General features: G+C 40.2%; 1 protein-coding gene across 7 annotated transcripts in view; it reads right to left on the reverse strand.

The window, feature by feature from the left end:
• The window catches only part of LOC138736582 (rho-associated protein kinase 2-like), a 177,333-nt gene that overhangs the window by 142,593 nt on the left and 10,877 nt on the right, over nucleotides 1-23,863 (reverse strand). For 3 of the 7 annotated variants that reach the window (XM_069886317.1, XM_069886314.1, XM_069886315.1), the window contains exon 2: nucleotides 21,723-21,840. The exons of 3 other annotated variants lie outside the window; for them this stretch is intronic. In XM_069886317.1, the coding sequence (XP_069742418.1) occupies nucleotides 21,723-21,840 (118 nt within the window). Of the gene's footprint in view, nucleotides 1-21,722; nucleotides 21,841-23,863 lie in introns of those variants that run through there. One more of the 7 variants, XM_069886319.1, reaches the window with a different exon arrangement.

Here is a 23,863-nt window from a genome sequence, read left to right on the forward strand (position 1 = left end):
TATCTTCTTTAGTAAGCGGAGATCAAGTTTATTTTAAGTACGATACATTTTTTCATGTGAATTTTCCACTTGTGGCATCATGTTGGTGTTAAAAAAGTCTGCTATTGTTTGTTGTTGCTGTTTAACCGTTGATCGAGGGATTCTGCTAATGCTACTGTGCTGCTTAGTTCTTTTGTTTCGAAAAAACCCCAAAACCAAAAAAGTCTGGTTCCAAGAGTTTCAGATAAGTGGATTTGTACCTGTCAAACAAGTTTTAGCCCCATTGCTTCTGCGGATTCTGAATGGCACCATCTCTTTGACAATGCCTTTCGGCCCTCCCATGGTTAGATTACTGCAAATAAAACCACTCAACTTTCAACTGGGAACAACTCAAATAATCAAGATGTTTATAATGTTCATATCAAACACAAGAACATCATCTTTTTTTTACTGATTTTCATCATATTGAATAAATTTACCATACATAGACTCTTAACATCCACCTTGCATTTTGATTTTAATACTGAAAATCTAATGTATGAATAACATAAATGCCAAATTCTCAACGAATACAAAATTTTAAATGAAACTGATACAAAGCCTACCTCAAATTGACTGTATTAGGCTTATTTCAAATGTCTAACTTTCAACCACACTTGAATTATCCTCAATTACATAACATATTCCTAATGCAGCAAGATTCCTGCTTATGTTTTCAACACTGTGCAAAAGCTCCTGAAGTATTTTCTGCAATACTGTCAGAATGATTATTGAAAAATTGAATTATAAAATAATTAATACTTCCAAGAAAGAGAATTTGCTCAAAATACTCTGTTCAGGCAATATCGGTTTAAGTATAATTAATGTTTTAGATCAATTACCTAGAATTAATAACATTATTTCACCTAAGATTCTTCAATTCCCTTGATATTTGTGGGTTGAGTTGTGGCTGGTTTAACCACACAATATCAAGGGCAACAAGTAACAGATACATCCATTACTCCCACTGGAGCTCATCAGAAAACAAATTGATAATAAGAAAATGGAAATACTCTGATCACATAGCTTCTATGCAAAGAGAAATTATTTGGGTCGAGATGATCAGAACTGGAAAAAACTTCTGAAATAAGTTTAAAGTTGCAGAGAAAAGGGCATGAAAACTGTTTGTAACATGGGAAAACATGGAGAATGACTGATTGAAATTATGATGGCAACTCAACATGGTACTTGAGCCTAGCGTATATCAGAAGTCTGAAAAAAATTAAATTAATCTGAGAGCAGAAGTTGCTTGCGAAACACTATGAAATACACAAGTAATACTGCTTGTTACTCAAAATAGCTGAATTCATTGCCAAGTTATGAAGATTATAATATACTACATTTGTAACAAGACAACATTATGAGGATAAAATGCAGTGTTCCAAACTGGAAGTAAATCAAGTAAACTGCTACTTCATGAGCCACAAGTGTTCAGGTCCAGACGAGACAAGAGGAATTAAAAGGATACCATCACCCACAGTTTGCATGGATATGTGCAAGGCTTTCAAAGCTTGCAGAGGGATCCAAACCAACTGGAAAAATGGACTGAAAAAAAATGACAGATGGAATTTAATGCAGATAAGTGTGAGGTGTTGCATTTTGGAAGGACAAAGCAAGGTTGAACACTGAGGAGTGCAATAGAACTCAGATGCATAATTCCTTGAAAGTAGTGTCACAGGGAGATAGGGTTGTAAAGATCATTTGGAATATTGGCTTTCATAAATCAAAGTATTGAGTAAAGGTGTTGGGATGCTATGGTAAAGTTGTTTCAGACATTGGTGAGGCCAAATTTGGAGTAGAGTGTGCAGTTTTGGTCACCTTACTACAGAAAATATATCAATAAGACAGAAAGAGTGCAATAAAGAATTACTAGGAGCTTGCCGTGACTTCAGGAGGTAAGTTACAAGGAAATATTAAACAGGTTAAGATTTTATTCTCTGGAGGGTAGAAGAAAATGAGGGGTGATTTCATAGGAGTATGTAGAATTATGAGGGGTAAAAGACAAAGTAATTTCCAGAATGCTTTTTCCACTGAGGTTAGGTGAGATATAAACCAGAGGATATGGGAAAAAGGTGAGAAGTTTAAGGGGATATTCAGGGGAACTTCTTCAGATATTAGTGGGAGTGTGGAATGAGCTGCCAGCTGAAGTTGTGAATGTGAGCTCAACTTAACATTTCTGAAAAATGTGGACATGAATGTGGTTGGGAGGTATATGGAGGGCTTTGAACTGGGTGCAGGTCAGTGGGACTAGGGAGAATGATATTTTGGCAGAGACTTGAATAACTGAAGGGCCTGTTTTTTTGTGCTGTAATGTTCTATGGTTCTAAAAGGGGAGTGTATGTCAAATTGAGATGGAAGAACGGAGCAACTTTTAAAGGCAAGTTGCTGTTGGAAATAGAAGAAACAGTCCCTTCAGAATACTGAAACAAAAGGATAGCAGAAGCTGCTTCTGACACCAGTATATTTGATACATAACACAACTAACCACTCATGGCCATTTTAAATTACCACAAACACAAAAAAATCAACAGAAATAACCAATTAAAATTCTCCCATTGATGAGGACTTCAGTGTAAATAAGGATTTTGTGCAAAACATTAAAAATATGGTCTTCCCTGCACATTTCTTATTGCCCTCCAAACAGATGCTTTTGATATCTTTGGTATCTACATTTTTCCATCACACTTCACTGGGATTCCAAGTGCTTGCCTGTATGATGCCAGGCACAGTTCTAGAAGTCTATTACGCAAATTATATCCTCTTGGGCCTTAAATTTATTTACACCTCCAGAGATCTAAAAAAACTTCTTTAAATCCTTCCATAGTTGCAATGTTCTTCAACCAAAAGCCACATCATATTTTTAATCATCAAATCATATTTATCAGTCAGTTCACATATGCAGGAGGCACTTCTACACATTACATGAGATACTATTACGAGTCCAGAGGCCCCAAAACCCAGCAGCAATAGACATTCACCAAGAGAAATGGTTACTTAAACAAAAGTTGCTTTTAATTATCTTTAAACATGAAAACAGAATCACACTTTAACTTGTCACTATTAACTTAACTCCCTTCTAATTTTAAAAGCACATGTATGTAATGTGTGTGTGTAAGTTCATTAAAAGTTCTTTGGTTCACAGTCGAATCTCACTTCTCATTCCTCCAAGTTCACTGGTTATAGGCAATTCTTATACTATGCACAGAATTTAACATTTATACAGTTCACCAGGCTTTGATGCTTGAAAGGTAAATGGTTACCGCTCAGGAAGGTTCTTGTCAGTTTTCAGATAAAGATTTGTTGTTCCAGGACACCCATAACTGATTCCTTTTTAATCAGCCACTTCAGTGTCTTGCTGATGAAACTTGCCCCCTCAGGGTTCTCCAGATGATAACCTTTTTTTTCAGGTCACCACAGAGTGCCTTTTTGTTTCTCCTATTTCAAGTGAAACATTAGACAGCCAGTCCTCTCCTCTTCCATGAACCACAAGGGCTTTGACCAGGCACTCACAACCAGTCTTCCAAATAGGGTTTCCACAAGCTTTCCAGCTTGTCCTGTTCCAGTCCCAGTTGCTGCTGTTGACCGTAAAACTGGAGAACTGATCTCTTTCTCTCTGAGAGAAAGCCTGTTTGACTCTCTCTGCTTGCAAAACCACATGACCCTCTTAGAACAGCAAGTTTCCCCTCCAGACAATCTGAGGCTCCTACAAGCTCTTTCACATCATAACAACAATCCATTAATGAAGTCTCTTGGACACTCTCCAAAGCTTTTACAAAGACTGTTGGCCCCGACATGTCCAGCATGAGCAGAGCTCCAGTATTTTAAATAAAATCTGTCTGTATGTGACCTACACTAAAAAAATCTCCCCCAATTTATCTCCCAAAAACATATCTATATTCTGTCACACTACCTTAGTCTCTATTTTCAATCCACTTGCTAAATTTCACTGTGTCTCTTTCTTAAATTAAAAAGACAATTTCTTTCAAACCCAAGCAATAAAATTTTAAAAGCTGAAAAATATACAAGTAATGAAAATCAATTTAAATAGAATACTGGATATTCTTAGCAGGTGAGATTATTGTTCTTTAATCTTATTGTAAACTATTTAATTTTTGCTGATTTATTCTAAAAATCTTCTGATTCCAGTTTCTTCAAATCATTCATAATCCCAGTATCCTTTCTGCCTCAAACTGAAGTTTCAGACTCATTTATCACCTCTGACACAATGTACTTGCTTTCTTCTCCACAACCTTGTTTGTCTCCATTGCTTTCACCATCTCAAGACTTGGCAACTCCAGAGCTCCTGGCACTTCATACTGTACAAAACTTCTTCTTGCACTCAGATCTGCTTGCCCATCGACTCATTCATCCTGACCTAATAAGCGCCCCAACCCTCATACTTACTCTTTATAAACACATTCTCTTTACCTTTATATCTAACTGTGGCCTTCTCCCACACTATTCTTATTAACCAAACTCTACAAACCCTTTATCGCCATCCTACAATGACAGTTGTTCAATTCCACCTAACATTATACTTCTACCTTCAATAAATCATTTTAAAAAATCAATTTAGTTTTTGCCTGGCTTAGTACCAATGATGCAAAAATAATCTTTTGCAATGAATATATTGCAACTTTTAAATAAATTCTTAGAAGCAAAAATATACAAACAGATTGTAAAAGTCTTTATAATTATACAAGGTGGAAAAGAATGCCTAAAGTGCAGATAGGTCCCATGGAAGATGAGAAGGGGAAATTAACATTAGTTAATGTAGAAATGGTTGAGGCTTTGAACAACTATGTTGTGTTGATCTTCACAGTGGAGGACATGTTGAACATGCTAAAGAGAGATATTATGGATCCATGATGTCATCACTGAAAGAGTTAGTGTTAAACAAGCACATGGGCCTAAAGGTAGATAAGTTCCTTGGTCTTGATGGAATTCATCTCAGTGCACTGAAAGAAATGGGAGATATTATAGTCCTTATGCTAATTCATGAAAAATATCTAGGCAGATGATGTTGGATTGGAAGAGAGATTCAGATAGATTCAGTGAGGGAAAGGGCCTGGCAGATAGAGAGCAATGTTAGAAAATGTGACATCATGAAGAGAAACCAATCAGACTTGTTTTTTTTTTAAATGGTTAAAAAATTGCAGTATGCTGATGCGCAAGGGGATTTGGGAAGTGCCGATGCACAAATTGCAAAAGGTTGGTTGCAGGCATGGAACATAATCAAGGTGGCAAATGAAATGTTGGAGGGATGAAATTTAAGAGCTGGGAGGTTCTGCTTCAACTGTATAGCATTCTGAGGCTTCACGGGTATTGTGTGCAGTTGAGAAAAAGTATACAGGCTTTGAAGGCTGTGCAGAGGAGGGCCACCAGCTTGATTCTGAAGATGAACTGAATCAGTATTTTGAACACATCTTCACTATAGAAGACACTAGCGACATGCCAGAAATTCAAGAGACGGGACAGAAATGAACATAGTCACTATTACTAACAAAAAGGGGCTTATGACTGAAATGGCTGAAAGTGGACAAGTCCAGGTTTAGAAAGTGGTAACTGAAGCTATTGAGAATGCATTAGTACTGATCTTTCAGGAATTACTACAGTCGGGAATGGATCCAAAGGACTGGAAAATTGAAAATGTCACTTTACTCCAAGAAGGGAGATTGGCAAAAGACAAGAAGTTATAGGCTGGTGAGCCAAACTTCAGTGGTTGGCAAAATTCCAAAGTCCATTATTGAGCATAAGGTTTCAGAGTATAGTACTTGAAAGTACAAGATAAAATAAATCGAAGTCAGCATGGCTTCCTTCAGGGAGATCTTTCCTGCCAAATCTGTTGGGCGATCTTTGAGGAAATAACGAGCAGGACAGGGTCAGTGCATATTGGTTATGTGGATTTTCAGAAGGCCTCTAACAAAGTTCCCTCTGTGGTTTTATAAAGGACTTGGATGAAACATGCACGAGTACGTTTGCAAACAACACAAAGGTTGGAGATGTTCTGAATAGTGTGGTGCAGTGTAAAGAAAAATATGCTATAATAATCATGGACAACTTTCACCTATCTGTAGATAAAATAAATTGACATAGGTAGTCTTGAAGTTATTCTCAACAGGGGCCCCACCACGCTTCTGAGGGGGGGCCACAGCACATTTAAGTAAAAGCCTTGTTTTCTTCTCAGGTAATTTTTTTTATGTAGTCAATAGGAGAGAACCAGGGAAGAAACCAAAACTTGACTGCTTCACAGGAAAGTGGGACCATAAACACTTAGCAGAGTAATGGGGAAATAATAGCTGAAAAAAGGTTGAGAATAGCTGGTGCCAAGGGTTTTCAAATGTTACAACACAATTTTGACAGGATGCAGTTGGGTGGAGATATGGATATGTGTGAAGTGATGCGCCTTGGAAGGTCAAACTTGAAGACCAAATACGAGGTTACAGGCAGGATTCTTAAAGTACAAAGGAACAGAGTGATCATGGGGTCTAGGTACAGATCCTTCAAGTTTGCCATGCCATATAAGTAAGAATGTGTATGGTGTGTTGGCCTTCATAAGTTGGGCAATTGAGTTCAAGAGCAGTGAGAATTGCATTCAGCTCTGATCACCTTATTCAAGGAAAAATGTGCAAACCAGAAGGGATGCAGAGGAGATTTACCAGGATATTGCCTGGATTGGACATCATGCCTTATTAAGCAAGGTTTTTCTCCCTGGAGTGACGTAGGATGAAAGGTGACCTCATGGAGGTAAACAAGAGAATGAGGATAGACAGAATGGACAACCAGCTTCAATTTCTCAGGCAACAAAAGCAAATACCAGAGGACATCTTCTGCTTCAGGTGAGTGAAGTTCAGGGGAAACTTCAAAAGATATTCACCCCCCCCAATACAGAGTGGTGGAATCCTGGAATGTAATTCTAGTCGTGGTAGTAGTGGATGGTAGAATAGGACATTTAAAACTCTTAGATAGGCACATGATTGCAAGAAAAATAGAGGAGTATGAGTGTGAGACAAGGAAGGACTAGATTGTGATGGAGTAGTTTCACACAAGACCATACAATATTGTAAACTAAAAAGACCTGTACTGTGCTGTAATGTTCGGTCTTCTTGGCTCTATGCAAGGAGTTCCACATGGCACGCTAAACAAGATGTGAGCCCATTGTATTGAAGAAAGGTTCAACCTTCTTCCCAAGACTCTACCTTTAATGACTGGCACAGATCGGGTATTAAATGTTTTAAAGACCTTTTTATTGACAACAATTTTGTATCTTTTGAACAACCGTTGATAAAATTCATATTTTTTTTTAGATATTTGCAAATTGGACATTTTGTTCAACTCAAATTTCTGGTTTTTCTGTAATCCCTGAAGTGAATATTCCTGATACATTTTTTAAACTACAACCTCCTTATCTCTGACAAAGTGGTTAATTTAAGATCAGCCTCATTCGTTAAAATCAATAACGCCTGGGAGCAGGATATGAAGCTTTTGCTCGCCAATGAGGTTTGGAATTCGATTTTTTATTTGATTAACACTATTTCAGAATCAGAATCTATTACAAGTCATGAAATTCGGTGTTTTGTGGCAGCATCATACTTGTACATTCATCTTATACCATCTTACTACATCACTGTAAGGAAAATAAATAAATAGATAATGATAGTGCTTGAGAAGTATGATAGTGTCTTTGGTTCATAAAATTATTGTTCAGGAATCTGATGGCAACAGGGAAGAAGCTGTCCTTGTGCCATTGAGTGCTCGTCTTTAGGCTCCCATACCTTTACCCTGATGATAGCAAATTGAAGAGGGGATGGCCTGGGTGGTGTGGGTCTGTGAGGATAGAGGCTGCTTTAAGACACTGCGTGTGGATGTCCATAACCCTAACCACCCTCTGCAGTTTATTCTTGTTTTGAGAGTTGGCGTCTCCATGCCAGTCTGTGATGCTACCGGGCAGAATGCTCTCCACAGTACACCAGTAGAAGTTTACAAGTGTCTCCGGTGACGTGCCGAATCTCCTCAGACACTTAAAGCATAGCCGTTGGCGTACCTTCTTTGTGATTGCATCAATGTGATGGCTCCAGGGCAGATCCTCAGAGATGCTGAGATTTGAAACTCTTGACCCCCTCGCTACTGAGCCCTCAATGAGGACTGAGTCACGTTTCCCTGACTTCCTCATGAACTCTACAATCATCTCCTTGGTTTTGCTGACATAAAGTGCAAGGTTGTTATCATTGCACCACTCAATGACAAATCTACCCCCCTCCTGTACACCTCCTCATTGCCACCTGTGATTCTGCCAACAACTGTGATGTTGTCGGAAAACTTGTGGATGACATTGGAAATGTGCCTGGCCACACAGTCATGGGTGAATAGCGAATAGAGCAGTGGGCTGAACACATATCCTTGGGGTGCGCTTGTGTTGATAATCAGTGAGATGTTTGCAATTCATACTGACTATGGTCTTCTGATGAGAAAGTCAAGGATCTAGTTGCAGAGGGGGTACAGACACCTAGAGTTTGCAGCTTCTCAACCAGCCCTGAGGGAATCATAGTATTGAAGGTTGAGCTGTAGTTGATGAAGAGCAACTGTATGTATAAATTATAGTTTTCGAGGTGCATGGAGATCCAGCATCCTGCTGTGGAACGATTGTGATGATAGACGAATTAGTGGGTCAAAATCTTTGTTTAGGAACGTTTTAATTCTGGCCATGACCATCCTCTTAAAGCATCTAATCACTGCAGGAGTTGGTGCTACTGGGCTGTAGTCATTGAGGCAGCTCACACCACTCTTCTTGGGTACCGGGATGATTAATGCCCTTTTGAAGTTCGATGGGACCTTTGATTGTCATTATGAGATTCCTTTTGGGGATGGCATTGTTTACAGCAATTTAAAGTGGTCCACAGAGCACACATGTCTCAAGTTAACTGTCCCATTTTATTCAGATAGGAATCCGTTATGTGACCACATGCTCTGGACCTGCCCTAGCTTAGAAAAATTTTGTAAGATGTTTTTCCAAACACTATCGGTTTTAAATTTAAAACTGGAGCTTTGCCCTTTAATTGCCCTTTTTGGAATATCTCAAGAGGATGATGTTTTACTGACTTCCATTCAGAGCCAAATTTCGTCTTTTACTTTGTTGATAGCCAGAAGTTCAATTTTGATTTTTAAAAAATACCCACCTACACATGCAGTGGCTAAATGATATTATGTCTTGCTTAAATTTAGACAAAAATTAGATATGCTATCAAGGGTTCAAAAATTAAATTCCAAAAGACATTGAGCTGATTTATGGATGACTATCACAATCTTAAGATTTATTGTAGTTCTGGAGTTTTGGATCTTTGTTGTTCCTCTCCAAGAAGGCATTATTTGATTCCTAGACGTTCATTTTTATCCTTGCTTAGAGGAAGGAGGGTTTTGAAAATTAAAAAAAAAATAATTTTCCTTTTATTTTTTGTTATGCTTTATTTTATTATTAAGACAGTGTTCTGAATTCTTTAATTATCATTTGTAACATTGTACCATTTAATTCTTTATACATTAAATATCAATAAAAATATTTTTAAAAGAAGAAAGGTACCAGCATAGACAGGCAGAAGACAGGATGGGGAAGCCTTTACAGATTGGCTGCCAGTGACTAGTAGTCACAGAAGTAATTGTTTGGTGCGCTAGTTTCATGCTTTATTCAAATGATCTGGATGATAGAATTGATGGTTTCAAGTTCAAGTTTATTATCATCCGATTGTATAAGTATAACCTGGTTAAACAGCATTCTTCAGATCTCAGTTAAAAAACATGCAAATATACATAAAGGCATAACACACATATAAACAATACATATGCAGTATGTATATACAAAATAAATATATTTTGTAAAACATTTAAAGTTTTCAAACTTTTAATTAGTTTATATAAACAATACTTAAACAAGATAGTGATTACATAATATTTAAAACCTTCCCCCCTAACCCCCTTCCCACTATGAAATATGATATAATGAATACATTGTAGTGCTGGACACACCCAAGAAAGACTCAGCCACCACATTGAAAGTCATTAATGACTGTTTTTATTCAAATTCAGTGCGCTCCCACTTAAGGGCAGTGTGACCTCAGTCAACTCGTGTATTGTGACATCACAATCACTGGCCCAGGTATGAGCTGGGTAGGAGACTTGAGGTGGGGAGAAACCCTGACAGCCATTTTCCCATCGCTGCCCCGCCACGTGGCTTTACACGTGGGGCTAGTTCGCCATGAGAGAGTGCACCACCACACAAACCCCCCCAAACCGGATACGTGCCCCACCGCTTGGTCGAGCAGCCCCAGCGTTTGGGCATGGCCATCTGCACCGGCCGTGATAGGTCTAAGTGCGCCACCTTCAAACGGTCCACGGTGAAAAGTTCATCTTTACTCCCTATGTCCAAACTGAAAGTCCTGCCAGACTGCTGGAGGACCTTGTATGGACCTTCGTATGGGCGTTGTAAAGGTGCCGTATGTGGGCCACGTGGACGAACAAATACGAATTCTGCCGAGTCCAGCTCTTTGGGACGATGTGTCGGCTGGACGCCATGATGCAAGGGAGGCGGAGGGGGCAGGAGAGGATAGTTCCTTATGGAGATCTGTCAAAAGGTTCGCGTGCTCGAACGTGACGTTGGGCTCTGGGCCAAAGAACTCACCGGGCAGTGAGAGTGGCGCGCCGCAGACCACTTCCGCAGAAGATGCCTATAGGTTCTCCTTGGGTGCCGAGGAGGACCCAGGGCAGCTCGTCTGCCCAGCCTGGGCCGGTGAGGTGAGCCATGAGGGCGGATTTCATATGACGATAAAACCTCTCCACCAAACCATTTGCTTGCGGGTGGTAGTCTGTGGTGTGGTGGAGTTTAACCCCCAGGAGGTTCACCAGCTGAGCCCAGAGCGTGGCCATCACGAGTGCCTGTGTGAGGGGCTTGTAGTTCATGAACACCGTAAAGGGCCTGCCCTCCAGAAAGTATCGAAAATGCCGGATGGCCAGGTACTACAACAGGAGTTTCCGGTCGAAAGTGCTGTGCTTGAGCTCCTGCGGGTGCAGCTGTTTGCTAAAGGCGGCCAGTGGGCACCACTGTCCACTGAGCCACTGCTCGAGTATGCCCCCTACTGTCGTGGCTGAGGCATCCACTGAGAGCAGCATGTGTACCTCCGGGCGTGGGTGCACCAATAGAGCTGCGTTGGTGAGGGCCTCCTCTGTGGCGACAAAAGTGGTCTCTGCCTCCTCTGACCAGGTCAGGACTTTCTCCTTGGTGGTGATCAAAACGAACAGCTGTTCCATGGTGTGGGTGGCGCCGGGGATGAACCGATGATAAAAATTCACCATCCCCACGAACTCCTGCGGGCCCTTGAGGGTGGTTGGCTTTGGGAACAGCCGCAACCTTCTCTAGCGCCAGGGCAGCACCTGCTGCCGAGATGGTGTGTCCCAGGAACTGCAGCATCTGCTTGCCGAACTGGCACTTGGCCACGTTGACCATGAGGCCAAACTCCGCCAGTTGGGCAAACAGGGTACAGAGGTGGGCCTTTGCGGTTGGCGATAAGGATATCGCCCAGGTAAATAAATACAAAGTCCAAGACCCTACCCACGGCACCCATGCTGAAAAGTCTGAACCGAGTTCTTGAGGCTGAAGGGCTTATGCAGTAATTCAAAGAGGCCAAAGGGGGAGATGATCGCAATCTTGCCGATGTCCTCAGGGTGGGCCGGGATCTGATAAACCGAGAAGTCTTGAATGCGTGGAACTGGGTACCTGTCCAGTGTGGTCATGTCGTTCAAATGCCAGTAATTGCCGCAGGGTCTCCATCCCCTGGAAGATTTGGGGACCATGTGGAGAGGGGATGCCCAGGCGCTGTCCAAGTGACAGACGATCCCCAACTCCTGCAGCCAGGAAAACTCCTCCTTTGTCAGCTGCAGCTTCTCAGGCAGAAGTCATCTGGGCTTGGCATGAAGCGGTGGGCCCTGTGTGGAGATATGGTGGTATAGCCCGTGCTGGGGTAAGGTGGCGCCGAATCTTGGCTGAAGGATGGCGGGGAATTCATGGAGTATGTTCAAATACTCATCCCTGGAAGTGGAGATGGCGGCGATCTCGGGCCTGCAGGCGTTTGTGGCATCCAGGAGCACCGAATGGAAAGTGCAAGAGTTGACCAGCCTCTTGCCCTTCATGTCAACCAACAGTCCATGTGCCCTCAGGAAGTCGGCCCCTAACAATGCAGTACCCACTGAGGCTAATACGAACTTCCAGCGGAATTTGTCTTTCCCAATCTGGATCTGCGGGTACCGAAGATCTTGATGGCAAAACCGTTGGCTGTCTGCAGGGTGGGACCACAAGATCGGGAGCGTGTCTCAAGGGCCGTGGGGGGCAGGACGCTCAGCTCCACTCTTGTGCCCACTAGGAAACGTCGGCTGGTGGACTTGTCAGTAACGTGAAGGAGGCTGTCCACGTGGTCAGCCATCGCACCCATCAATGGTGGCTGGCCGGGTCATTTGCCCTGGTAGTCACACGGTTGTCGGCACTTACGAGCTTGCGCTGATGGTAAAAGCACCAGGTGGAATAGTGCTCCTATGGCTTGTGCTTGGGAGAGTGTTGTGGCCGGCTGGGTCTTGGTCACGCAACCTGACTGAGGGCTGCTTCATGCTCCCTCTTGGTGCGGCAGAGGGAGTCCGCTCGGACTGCGACTTGGAGTGGATTCATGAAGACCTCATCCGGCAGGAGTAGTTGGATGTCCCCGGGCATGTGCTCGAGGAAGATCTGACTGAATAGGAAACAAGGTTTGTGATCCTCCGCCAGTGCCAGTATCTCATCCATTAGGGCCGATGGTGTGCGGTCCCCAAGCCCGTTGGAGTTCAGGAGCCTGGAGGCACGCTGCTGGGGGGAGAGCCCGAAAGTGCCAAGGAGCAGGTTCTTGTGGGCAGGATATTTTCCCTCGGCCGGTAGGTTGTGTATTAAATCATCCACTCTGGTGCCGTTTCTTAGTCCAGCACGCTCACAACGTGGTAGAACATCGTGGCGTCTGCTGAAATGTTCCTCAGTTGAAACTGCGCCTCCACCTGTCCAAAACACGTACGCGAGCGATGGGTCCAGAAGGGGGGCAGTTTGATGGCAACAGCGTTGATCTCTGCGGATCCATGTTCTTAAGACCAGAGAGGCGTCTAGGCTCAGCGGGGTCACCAATGTAGTGTTGGACACAGCCAAGAAAAACTCAGCCACCACATTGAAAGTCGTTAATAACTGTTTTTTTAATTAAAATTCAGCACGCGCCCCTTTAAGGGCAGCATGAGCTCAGTCACCTCGTGCATTGTGACATCATAATCCCTGCCCCAGGCTCACGCTGGGCAGGAGACTTGAGGCAGGGAGAAACCCTGACAGCACCACCTTCCCATGGCAGCCCCGACACATGGCATTACACACGGAGCCAGTTCGCCACGAGAGAGTGGGCCGCCGCAACATAATAATTAACTGTAAAAAGGAAAACCATGATAAAAAATGAAGTGTTGTTCTGGATTGCATAAAAGATTGGATAGCAAGCTGGAGATATATATATATATATATCTTTTAGGTAAGATTAATATAGGACTTAGGAGGCCAAAAGCAGATTTTTTTTAATACATATTTATTCCTAACCTTTGCATATACGGGCTCCAGATCTGCACAAAAAGTGAATATTTATTTCTTAAATTACAAGTAATTTTCTCTAAGGGAATACAACTTTGTATCTCCAAATGCCATCTTTCCATACCTAAATACATATCCAATTTCCAGGTCACTGCAATACACTTTCTTGCCACTGCTAAAGCAATTTTAACTAATTTAACTTGATTTAGTAAATTTAATTTGGGTCTTGTTCCTTCAATGTTGCCCAACCAACATAGATCTGGATTTTATGGAAAAGCGATACCAGTAATTTGTCCCCAAAATTTTCCCAGATCCTCCCAAAAAAATTTTAACCTGAGAACATGAAGATGATGAAGTAGAGTGTAAAAAGGTACCTATTCCATTACTACATCCAAAACAATGATCTGGTTAATAGAGTTAAATAAATAGTTCATCAGTCTCACTGCCTGTGGGAAAAAGCTCTTTCTTAGCCTGATGGTTCTAGCTCTGATACTTCTGCATCACTTTCCTGGTAGGAGAGTAGCTGGAAAATGCTGCATGGGGTATGATCAGGGTCCTCAATCATTTTGCGATCACTCTTCAGACAACGATCCCACATCATATTGATTGGGGGGTGGGGGGGGGGGGGGGAGGGGAGAGATCCCAGTGATTCCATCTGGTGCTCTCATGATCCTGTGGATTGACCTCCAATCCAATGCTCTACAGCAACCATACCACACTGTGATGCAGCCAGTCAAGATGCCCTTGATGGAGCTATTGTAGAAAATGGCTGGTAGCCTTGACAATCTCAGTCTTGTCAGGAAGTGCAATTGCTGTTGTGCCTTGCTGACAAGTGAGGAGTTGGTGTGTGTCCAAGATGGGTCACTACTTAAGTAGCATTGTAGCCACGTTTGCAGATGTTTGGAGGGGCGGGTTATGTTGAGGAAGCACAGCATCTCCAGAGGGACTCTGATAGGTTGAGAATGGGGAAAGAAGTGACAGATGGAAGACAGTGTAGGGAAGAGTATGGACAGGTATTTTAGTAGAAAGAATTAAAATGGACAATTTTCTAAATTGAGAAAGTTCAGAAAGCTGAGATCCAAAGGGTATTAGGAATTCTGGTGCAGGATCCTCAAAAGATTAACTTGCAGGTTGAGCATGTAGCAAAGGCGGCAAATGCAAGGTTAGCATTAATTTCGAGGGGAATGGAATATCAAAATAAAGGTGTAATATTGAAGTAATACAAGGCATTAGTCAGACAACATTTGGAGTATAGCAAGCAGTTTTTGGCCCCATATCTAAAAGGCTGGCATTGGAGAAGGTTTGAGAGAATGATCCCAGGGATGAAAGGGTTAATATGAGGAATGCTTGATGGCTCTGGGCCTGTACTCACTGAAGGATTGAAACATACTGAATATTGCCAAAACTGATGGAATGGATGTGGAAAAGATGTTTCCAGTTCGTGGAAGAGTCAAAGAGGGCAAAGCCTCAGAATAAAAGTACAACCCTTAATAACAAAGATAAGGAGAAATTTCTTCAGCCAGAGGGGATAAATCTGTGGAACTTGTTGCCACAGATGGCTATGGAGGCAATGTCATTGGGTATATTTAAAGCAGAGGTTGACAGGTTCTTCATCCAAAAGGTCAAAGATTGTGGGAGAAAGCAGAGTAATGAAGTTGAAATAAAAAAATGCATCAACCATGATTTGAAGGCAGAGCAAACTCGATGGATAAAAAAATTTAAATAAATAAGCAAAATCAACTACCAGAATTGAAGGAGTTTCATTTTAGTTTCAATTTGTCTTCGTTTCTCTTTTTTAATTTTAAGCATTTCTTTCAGTACTTTCAATTTTAAGGTTTCATTTAAACTTATCTGAAGCATGATGGAACATACATGAACCTCAAAGGCAAACATTCAACAGTACAATTATAACTTTGACAACCAAATGCTTGGTGGTAGAGAATCACCAGCCCACAATAAAACTGCCATTTATGAACAAATGCAACTTAAGCTCTCTTATACAGGAAAAACAAATTCATCTCACTGTCAAGCTGACATTGACTCAAGCTTAAAATAGAAACAAAGATCATGACTGGAACAAACAAATGCCACTTTGGAGACTGAACTGGTAAATAGGTCTTTAAATTACTTCAGATGGATCTTACACTTGTGTAACAAAAATGACTGGCATTCCATATTTTTCTGCCTACCAAGTTAAATCCATATCAAAGCTCAACTCAAGAGCAACATTATACCTTCAAGGAATTAAGAAATGAGTTTGTTTAAAAAAATACTTTGTACTGTTTGGACAAAACAATACTGGTGAACTATTTAAATTTGCTGAGTGACATGAGCATCTCTTGGGCTATTGATTTACACATCACATCAATTTTCAGTAAGGTGTCATTTTCCAGTAATTGTTGAATTTCTATTTCTTCATCCTGAGGCAACAATCAAAGGATTTCAAAACGAAACACTCCACAGAAATGCTTTGAGTTATTATGAACAAAAGATTTTCTAAATATTTTACACTGCATCTTCCTAAAGTTCAAAGTTCAGATTAACTAGCACGACATACAACTCGAAATTCTTCAATTTATCAGGTATGCAAAATCTGTAAACACAAATACTTGAGCTCATCAGATCTTGCAACATCCATAGGAGGTAAACAAACTATGTTTTGTGCCTGAGCTCATTTTCAGGGTACAAGTAAAAGCAGGCAGACACTTGAAATAAAATGCAGAGGGAGGAGTGCAGACCAACAGACAAAAAAGTGTTAATTAGACATGGATAGGACAAGGGAGAGGAAAGATGAGAATTGATAAGGGGAGAGGGTGTTTTGGCTCTGTGTATACAGGGCTGGGGGAAAGGAGGCAGAGGAAAGGGAACAGAGTCAGAGCTTGAGGAAAGGAGAAAAACTATTCAAAAAAATATACATGGGCAAAAGAACAATGTAAATAAAGAATGAAATGTAAACAAACTGACTGCAACACAGAGAAAAAAAATCAGTAGAAAGTAATGTACAAAGTATGAATCCTGAAATGAGTTTGATTGAGCTTGTTATTTAGAAGTCAGATAGTGGAGGGTAGCAAATGTTCCTGAAACTTGTGTTACAAGTCTTGTGGCACCTATACCTCTTTCCTGATGGCAGAAGCGAAAACATAGCATGTCCAGTCGTGTGAATCCTTGATGACTGCTGCTGCTCTCTGACAGCAGCGTTCCAAGTAAGTTTTCGATGATGGGGAGAGTTTTTCCTGTGATGTGCTGGGCTGTGCGTGCCCACTACCTTTTGCCAGGCTTTCCGCTTAAATATACTGGTACCTCCATACCAGGCCATGATGCAGCCTGCAAGGACTTTCCACTACACATCTGTTGCAAGTTTACCAAGGCTTCTAATGTCACAATGAACCTTCACAAACTCTTGAGGAAGTAGAGGTGTTGATGTGCTTTCTTCGTGATGACATTCATGTGTTCGGTCCAGAAAAGGTCCTCCAAGATAACAAGTCCTAGGAATTTAAATTTGTTCACCCTCTCCACCTCTGATGCAGAGGTACAAAATTCTAGGCAATTGTTTTGATTAGAATTGGTTTGCAAACACATTTCTAAAGAGACAATTTCAGTGTCATCCAGAGTTCTATTTTTACTTCTAATGCAGTTTTAACATCCACAAGAATAGATAGGTATGATCTCTATCAGATATCTCAGCCAAGCAATTATGTTAGCATTGCATCAACATACAAAGTTCCCATATGAACTGTTTCTTTTAGGTTACAACTTTATTCCTACCCAATAATATAATCTTAGCAAACCAGGGGAGCTAAGAAACAGGAAATTCATGACTGTTCTCGCTGAGAAGAACATCCAATAACCCAGATAACAAATTTCTTCACTACCATTCTATCAGCCCGTATAGCTTAAGCTTTAATACTATGAAACTGGACCTAGCATTGCATTCTATGTTAAAGTGAAAGAAAAATGTCAATTTGCAAGAACATCTGTAATCAAAAAGCAGGTTATCAACTTTATCATTTTCTCAGCTTTCATATTTTGGGACCTTCATAATTTCAAAACTTCAGCAACTATCCACCACACCATACAGCAGGCACCAATCCATCCAATGGAGTTGAATTTGGACAAACATTAACAATTCCATTTTTATGCATTTAAGCCGTAAACTTATTTTAGTCAAGTGAAATTTGTAAAATTGACTTCTGCAGTTTGTATTATTGTTGCCAATTTCCCTTCCATTGGATAAAGGCTTGGGAAAAAATTGACAGCAATTATTCAGTCAGACTGAACATTACATTTTATAAGACATAAAACACAAGAACAGAAATAGGCTATTCAGCCCATTGAGTCTGCCCTGCCATTTACAGTAATCATGAGCTGATCCATTTTCCCATTCAGCCACACTGCCCAGCCTTCTCCCTATAACATTTGATGCCTTGGACCCTTTCAATCTCTACCTCAATTACATCCAATGACCTGGCATCCACAACCGCTTGTGGCAACAAATTCCATAATACCACCTTCTAGCTGAAGAAATTCCTCTGCATCTGTTCTAAGTAGATGCCCTTCAATCCTGAAGTTGTGCACTTGTTCTAGACTCTCCCCTAATGGGGAACAACCTTTCTATATCTACTCTGTCCATGCCTTTCAAATTTCAAAATGCTTCAATCAGATTCCTCCACACCCCCCCCCCCCCAATCTTCTCCAAAATTCCAATGAGAACAGGTGTCAAACACTCCCCAAATGACAACCCCTTCATTCCCAGAATCATCCTTGTGAATCTATACTTGGCCCGTTTACCTTCAATGAATATTTAGAGAAAAATTCTTGATAATAATGATATTTTAATCAGAGCAGATTGTCAAAAAATACACATTTTAAAAGGTTAATGGCTTACTTACATAATAGCTCCATTGAGAAACAAATTTATGTCAGTGCACACACTCGCACATTTACATTCCAGCCAGTTTTTTTTCCCTACAGTAAACAAAAACTGCTGGAGGAACTCACTCCACAGGTCAAGCCACATCTATGGAATGGATAGTTGATGGAGGAGGAAGACAGGCTTTATGAGAGGAAGATGTAGAAGAGGAGGAGGAGGTCTACTTATTCCTTTCTCAGTCCTGAAGCAAGGTTTGACCCAAAACGTCAGCTATTTCCTTCCATGGATGCTACACAAACCAGACACCTTCAAATTTTTTATAAACTATAAATTCTACTGTCTGAAGTTTCACATCCTAATCTTCCTATTGTAATTGATTTTGTACTTTTGAAAAGTAGCAATTGTAATCAATTCCTCGTCAACACAAATTCCCAAATTATACCTACTTGGGTTTTACTAAAGTTCATAACTCTGATTCGCAGACAAGACCTCACAACCATCCTACCATACTTCCCTCAGGGTGTAAGAATGCTGAACGACCAAAGGAACTGCTCACACTATCTTAGACTTTCATATGTAAAAATCAAAAAATATTTATTTGTTTATACAGGTACTGATGAAATATTTGTCCAGCATGTGAATTCTTTGTCAATTACGGTGGTAGTCTTCAATTTACCACCGTAATTGGGACCAAAGGATTGGTTGCAAGTTAGATTCACATATCTTAACGAGATATTAAAGCAATATTTCCAAAGAAAAATCAACAAATGAACCTTCAATGAAGAATATCAGCATATGTACAGTAGTTTTTTTAAAAAATTTGGTCGTATGTGCCGGTGGACATAACTCGCGTAGGTCGTAAGTTGAGGACTAACTGTATGTGTGTTTACTCTGGTTGTCTTTCTACATGTTTTGCACTGAGAGCACTGTTTGATCGGGTTGTACTTGTACAATCAAATGACAAATGACAAAAAGACAGCAAATTCAACATGCAGAATTCCATCAGTACTTTATTGAAATACTGTTCAGTTGGGAGGCATTGTGGTTATTAAGCCATGAGAGCAGCATTGAACCAGAGAGTCTGCAAACACTGTGATTGTAGTTCAACCTAGTACACAAAAGTGGTGGAGAAACTCAGCAAGTCGGGTATGAGCAAAAAGCAGGTAGGTATCTGAATAGAATTGTGGGGGGAGGAATATAGGTCAGAGGTCATGGATGGATATGGGTGGGACAGCAGAAGAGAAAAAACTGAGAAGTGATGGAGGAAGGGATAGCTGGAGGAAATGAGGCTTAAATTATTATCTAACCTAATACATAGGTATCGGGTTGCTGGTGTTTGCCCATTTAAATGGTGATTCTTTTTAAAATTCTGTATAATTCGCATTACTCATTGGCATCACTTCACTTTTATTTGCGTTGATCTTATACCCCGATATTTCTCCATACTCCTCTTCAATTTCTTATGTAGTTCTTTTATTGATATTTCTGGTTCTGTTAAGAATACTATGATGTCATCTGCAAATAAATGGATTTAATACTCCTCTTATTTTTATCCCTTTTATTTTCGGTTCTTATCAGTTCTGCCAATGGTTCTATTGCTAAAGCAAACAGTGAGGGAGATAATGGGCATCCCTGCCTATTTGACCTACTTAATTTAAATTGGTTCGATATATATCCATTTACTGTTACCTTTAATCCAATTAATATATTTTTCTGGTAGATTGAACCTCTGTAATACTTTGAATAAATAATTCCATTTTACCCTGTCAAAGGCTTTTTCTGCATCTAAAGCAACGGTCACTGTTGGCATCTTATTTCCTTGAACTTCATGAATTAAATTAATAAATTTACAGCTTGCTAATAGTTTGAACAGAAGTATGTGAAGCTATGGAAGCATGGAAACGAATCCACGGACTCTCAAGGGACTCTCTTTCACCTGTTCTTCAGGGCATCATGGCAACTCTTGTTTGAATCATGGCAGATAAAAATTGAAGTAGTCATGTATATTTCATTTTTATGTCTTATTACGTGATAATAAAAGGAACTTTGAATTAAATGCATCATGGAACAGTACAGTACTTTGAGGAACAGCACCTCATTCTGTCTGAGAATGTTGCTTCTTCTGGACTCGATAGAACAATACAGCACAGGAAAAGACCTTCAGCCCTTGATGTCTGTGCCAACCAAGAAGCTAATTACAACTAATGCCATCACCTGCCTGTGGTCCATATCCATCTATACCCTAAATTACTTTATTTATATTCATTAAAAGAAAAGTCTATCACTATACCACAAACTTCAAAATAATAGAAATACTAACATATTTAGAAAGAAAATCAGAAATTGCCAAAGTTCTCTTCTCTCAATTATTTCGTGGTAAAAATTTCCCCACATCATTTTATCTTGATATTATTTAACTTTCCTACCTTCAGTGCACATTAAGAACAAATATATCAACTAAATTTTCTTCCCACATCCAAAAGATATGCATGTTGGTTGGTAAATTACTCCAAATTTGCAGGTGAGGATTGTTGGTGCAAATGTAGAATCAATAGGCAGTTATTAATCAACACAGTAATTGATCATCATTTTGAAAGTTTCAGATAGGACAATGTTTCAATGGCTTTAATTATGTCTAATGATTTTTTTTTAAAAAACAATGCAAATCTTTCTGTTCTCTGGAATTTAGACTGCATTATTAATAACCCATTTTATATAACTGCAGGAGCCATTGACAATTAAACTAGCACTTATAAATACATCTTAGAATTTATGATTTACATTATTTAGCATTTTATGATAACAGTTCTGGGCAATTGGGTGTTATTTATGAGGTACAAAAAAGAAAACGAGCTAAGTAAAGAAAATAATATTGCTGCCATTTTTTTATTGTGGAAACCATGTAACTCAATGTCATTATGCACCAAATTCCCAGGTTTGTTGATTTTAGTAGTAGGGTGGGGGTGAAATGTCAAAATTCAGGAATTACCTCTCCAAGTTCTTTCACAAGGGTCTCTGGAGCATCACATATATGCCCCAATATGTTCTGGTATGATACAAATAATTTGCATCACAATTTCTTGGATTTTTGAAAATTTATGGAGTGGGCAGTTGTGCCAACTCTAGGTATACACCCAGCAACAAGACAACCGTCACCCAAAATGGCCTCCAGCCAAATCTAAAAATGGAGCACAAAGTGGATTTTACCTTAATGTTCAGGGATAAATTGGAATCCCACAGCACTCTAAGTACAGTGACCAACTTCCACTTGATGCAGCAGCAACCTTCCAAATTTTCCAAGGTAGGTCTCTTTATATTTCCGTGACTTCAAACCAAAAAAAACAAAATATTTGTTTTTGAGAGGAAATTTAAGACATCGGAGACAAATGACTAGTTTCAGGCTATAGCCTTGCAATTTTAGATAGAACCATGTAAATACATTGACAAAGAAATTCCATCAATGCTTAATGTTTCAAAACCTACAATATTGGGCTCTCATTCACAAAGACTTCAAATTCTTTAAATTTCAATTTCTGTAAAGAAATTCAAGTGGCAGAATTTTTCAGAATCACATTTTGAATAGTAATTGGGTCTTGGTTCAAAGAAAAACACAAATTTAAAATTACAAATTGGTCCAATAACTTGCTATTACTAGACCATGGAGCCAAAGTGACACAAATATCCTGATGGCCTGTGTAAGTTGTTGAAGTGCATTACAATTGAAATTTGGAGCAAAAAAAAAATGAACAAATGCTTAATGTGATTAAACCAATTGATTCAATTCTAACACAGATAAGAAAAAATGAATGTGTGGGTCAGGAATTTGAAATCATTGTCTGAACAAACTGATCAGAATCAGAATTTATTGTCATGACGTGTCACGAAATACGCTGCTCTGCATCATTACAGGTGCAAAATTGCTATAAGTTACATTTAAAAATAAAATTAAAGCAAAAGAGAGAAAGGGAGGTAGTTTATTGTCCATACAGAAATCTGATGGCAGAGGGGAAGCTGTTTTTGTACCATTTGGCATTAGTCTTCAGGCTCCTGTATCTCCTTCCTGATGGTAGCAGTGAATTTGCAAACATCTTTCATGACACAAATCCCCTCAAATTCCTAACAAAGTATAGCCACTGACAAGCCTTCTTCACGATTGCATCAACAAGCTGAAAGAGTGCATGCCTCTCTTTATAGGACAACCTGGTCTTCCCAGAAATTAGCATGATTCATCTTCTATGAAATGTCCCAAATACTAATACAGTACAACTTAAATTATCTAAAATCAGATTCTCCAAAATCCTCATTTATCCGAAAATCTTAGAGCTGAACTGACCTCACAGTTTGAAAAAAAAAATCACCTGATGAAATTAGAACAACGATTATCCTCATTTCAGGCAATTCCCTCCCCTCTCTCTCCCCATTTCTCCTTTACCTTCCCATGTTGACTTTTCTCCCAACTCTCCCTCTCAAACTGCATGCCAGAGTCACAATCTGTCAGAAGAATCCTTTGTCCCAGCGTCATCAAGGAGAGCGGCCTCCCAGGCAGGAGAAGGACCTCGGGCTCAGTGGCATTCCCTCCCCTCCCTCCTCAGCACACAAACTCCTGACACCAAACCCTCCACTTAGCCTACTACTACTCGAGACTCCCTGGTATGCGTGTGCAGTAGGCCTAGGGGAGGATTCAGAGTTGGGACTCGGATGACCAGGAGACAGGAGCCCGCCAACTTGGTAGTGAGGGTTCCACCAGCCCGGAAAGCCATCCTGTGGATCAGCGGCAGCAGTTGGGAGGCCTTGGAGATTGATAGCGGTCGGTGTTGTGGCCAGCATTTTTACGGTGAAAATGAAACATTACTTTAATGCTTAAAAAGCCTTCCCCTGTTGTTTGCTGGTGTTTAAACATTGATAGAAGTGATTTGCTGTTGCTACTGGGCTATTTTTGTTTAAATGACCAGTTCTCTGAAAATATTGCTTATTTAACATAGGCCCGGTCTCGGCCATTTCGGATAATCGGAGTTGTACTGTAAATTTTTTTTTAGGTAAGGGGACAAAACTCTCCATTGTATTCCAAATCTGGTTTCACAAACACTGCACACAACTTTAGTAAAATCTCTCTATGATTAAATTCCAACAACTTTGCAATTACACTTTTGCCATTTGTTATACCTACGTTAACATTTCGCAATCCATAAACTAGAAAACTTAGATGCCTCCAAATTTTACTCAATTGCAGTCCCTCACCACTAAGATAGTAATCTGCCTTTTGCTGCTTCCTGCCCCACATCACCTCAGTTTTTCCCCATGAAACCCAGGTCAATATTATGCTCCACTTGGCTAAGGTGCATCAATTA

Source organism: Narcine bancroftii, chromosome 6, assembly GCF_036971445.1.
Source record: "Narcine bancroftii isolate sNarBan1 chromosome 6, sNarBan1.hap1, whole genome shotgun sequence".
Lineage (NCBI taxonomy): Eukaryota > Metazoa > Chordata > Chondrichthyes > Torpediniformes > Narcinidae > Narcine > Narcine bancroftii.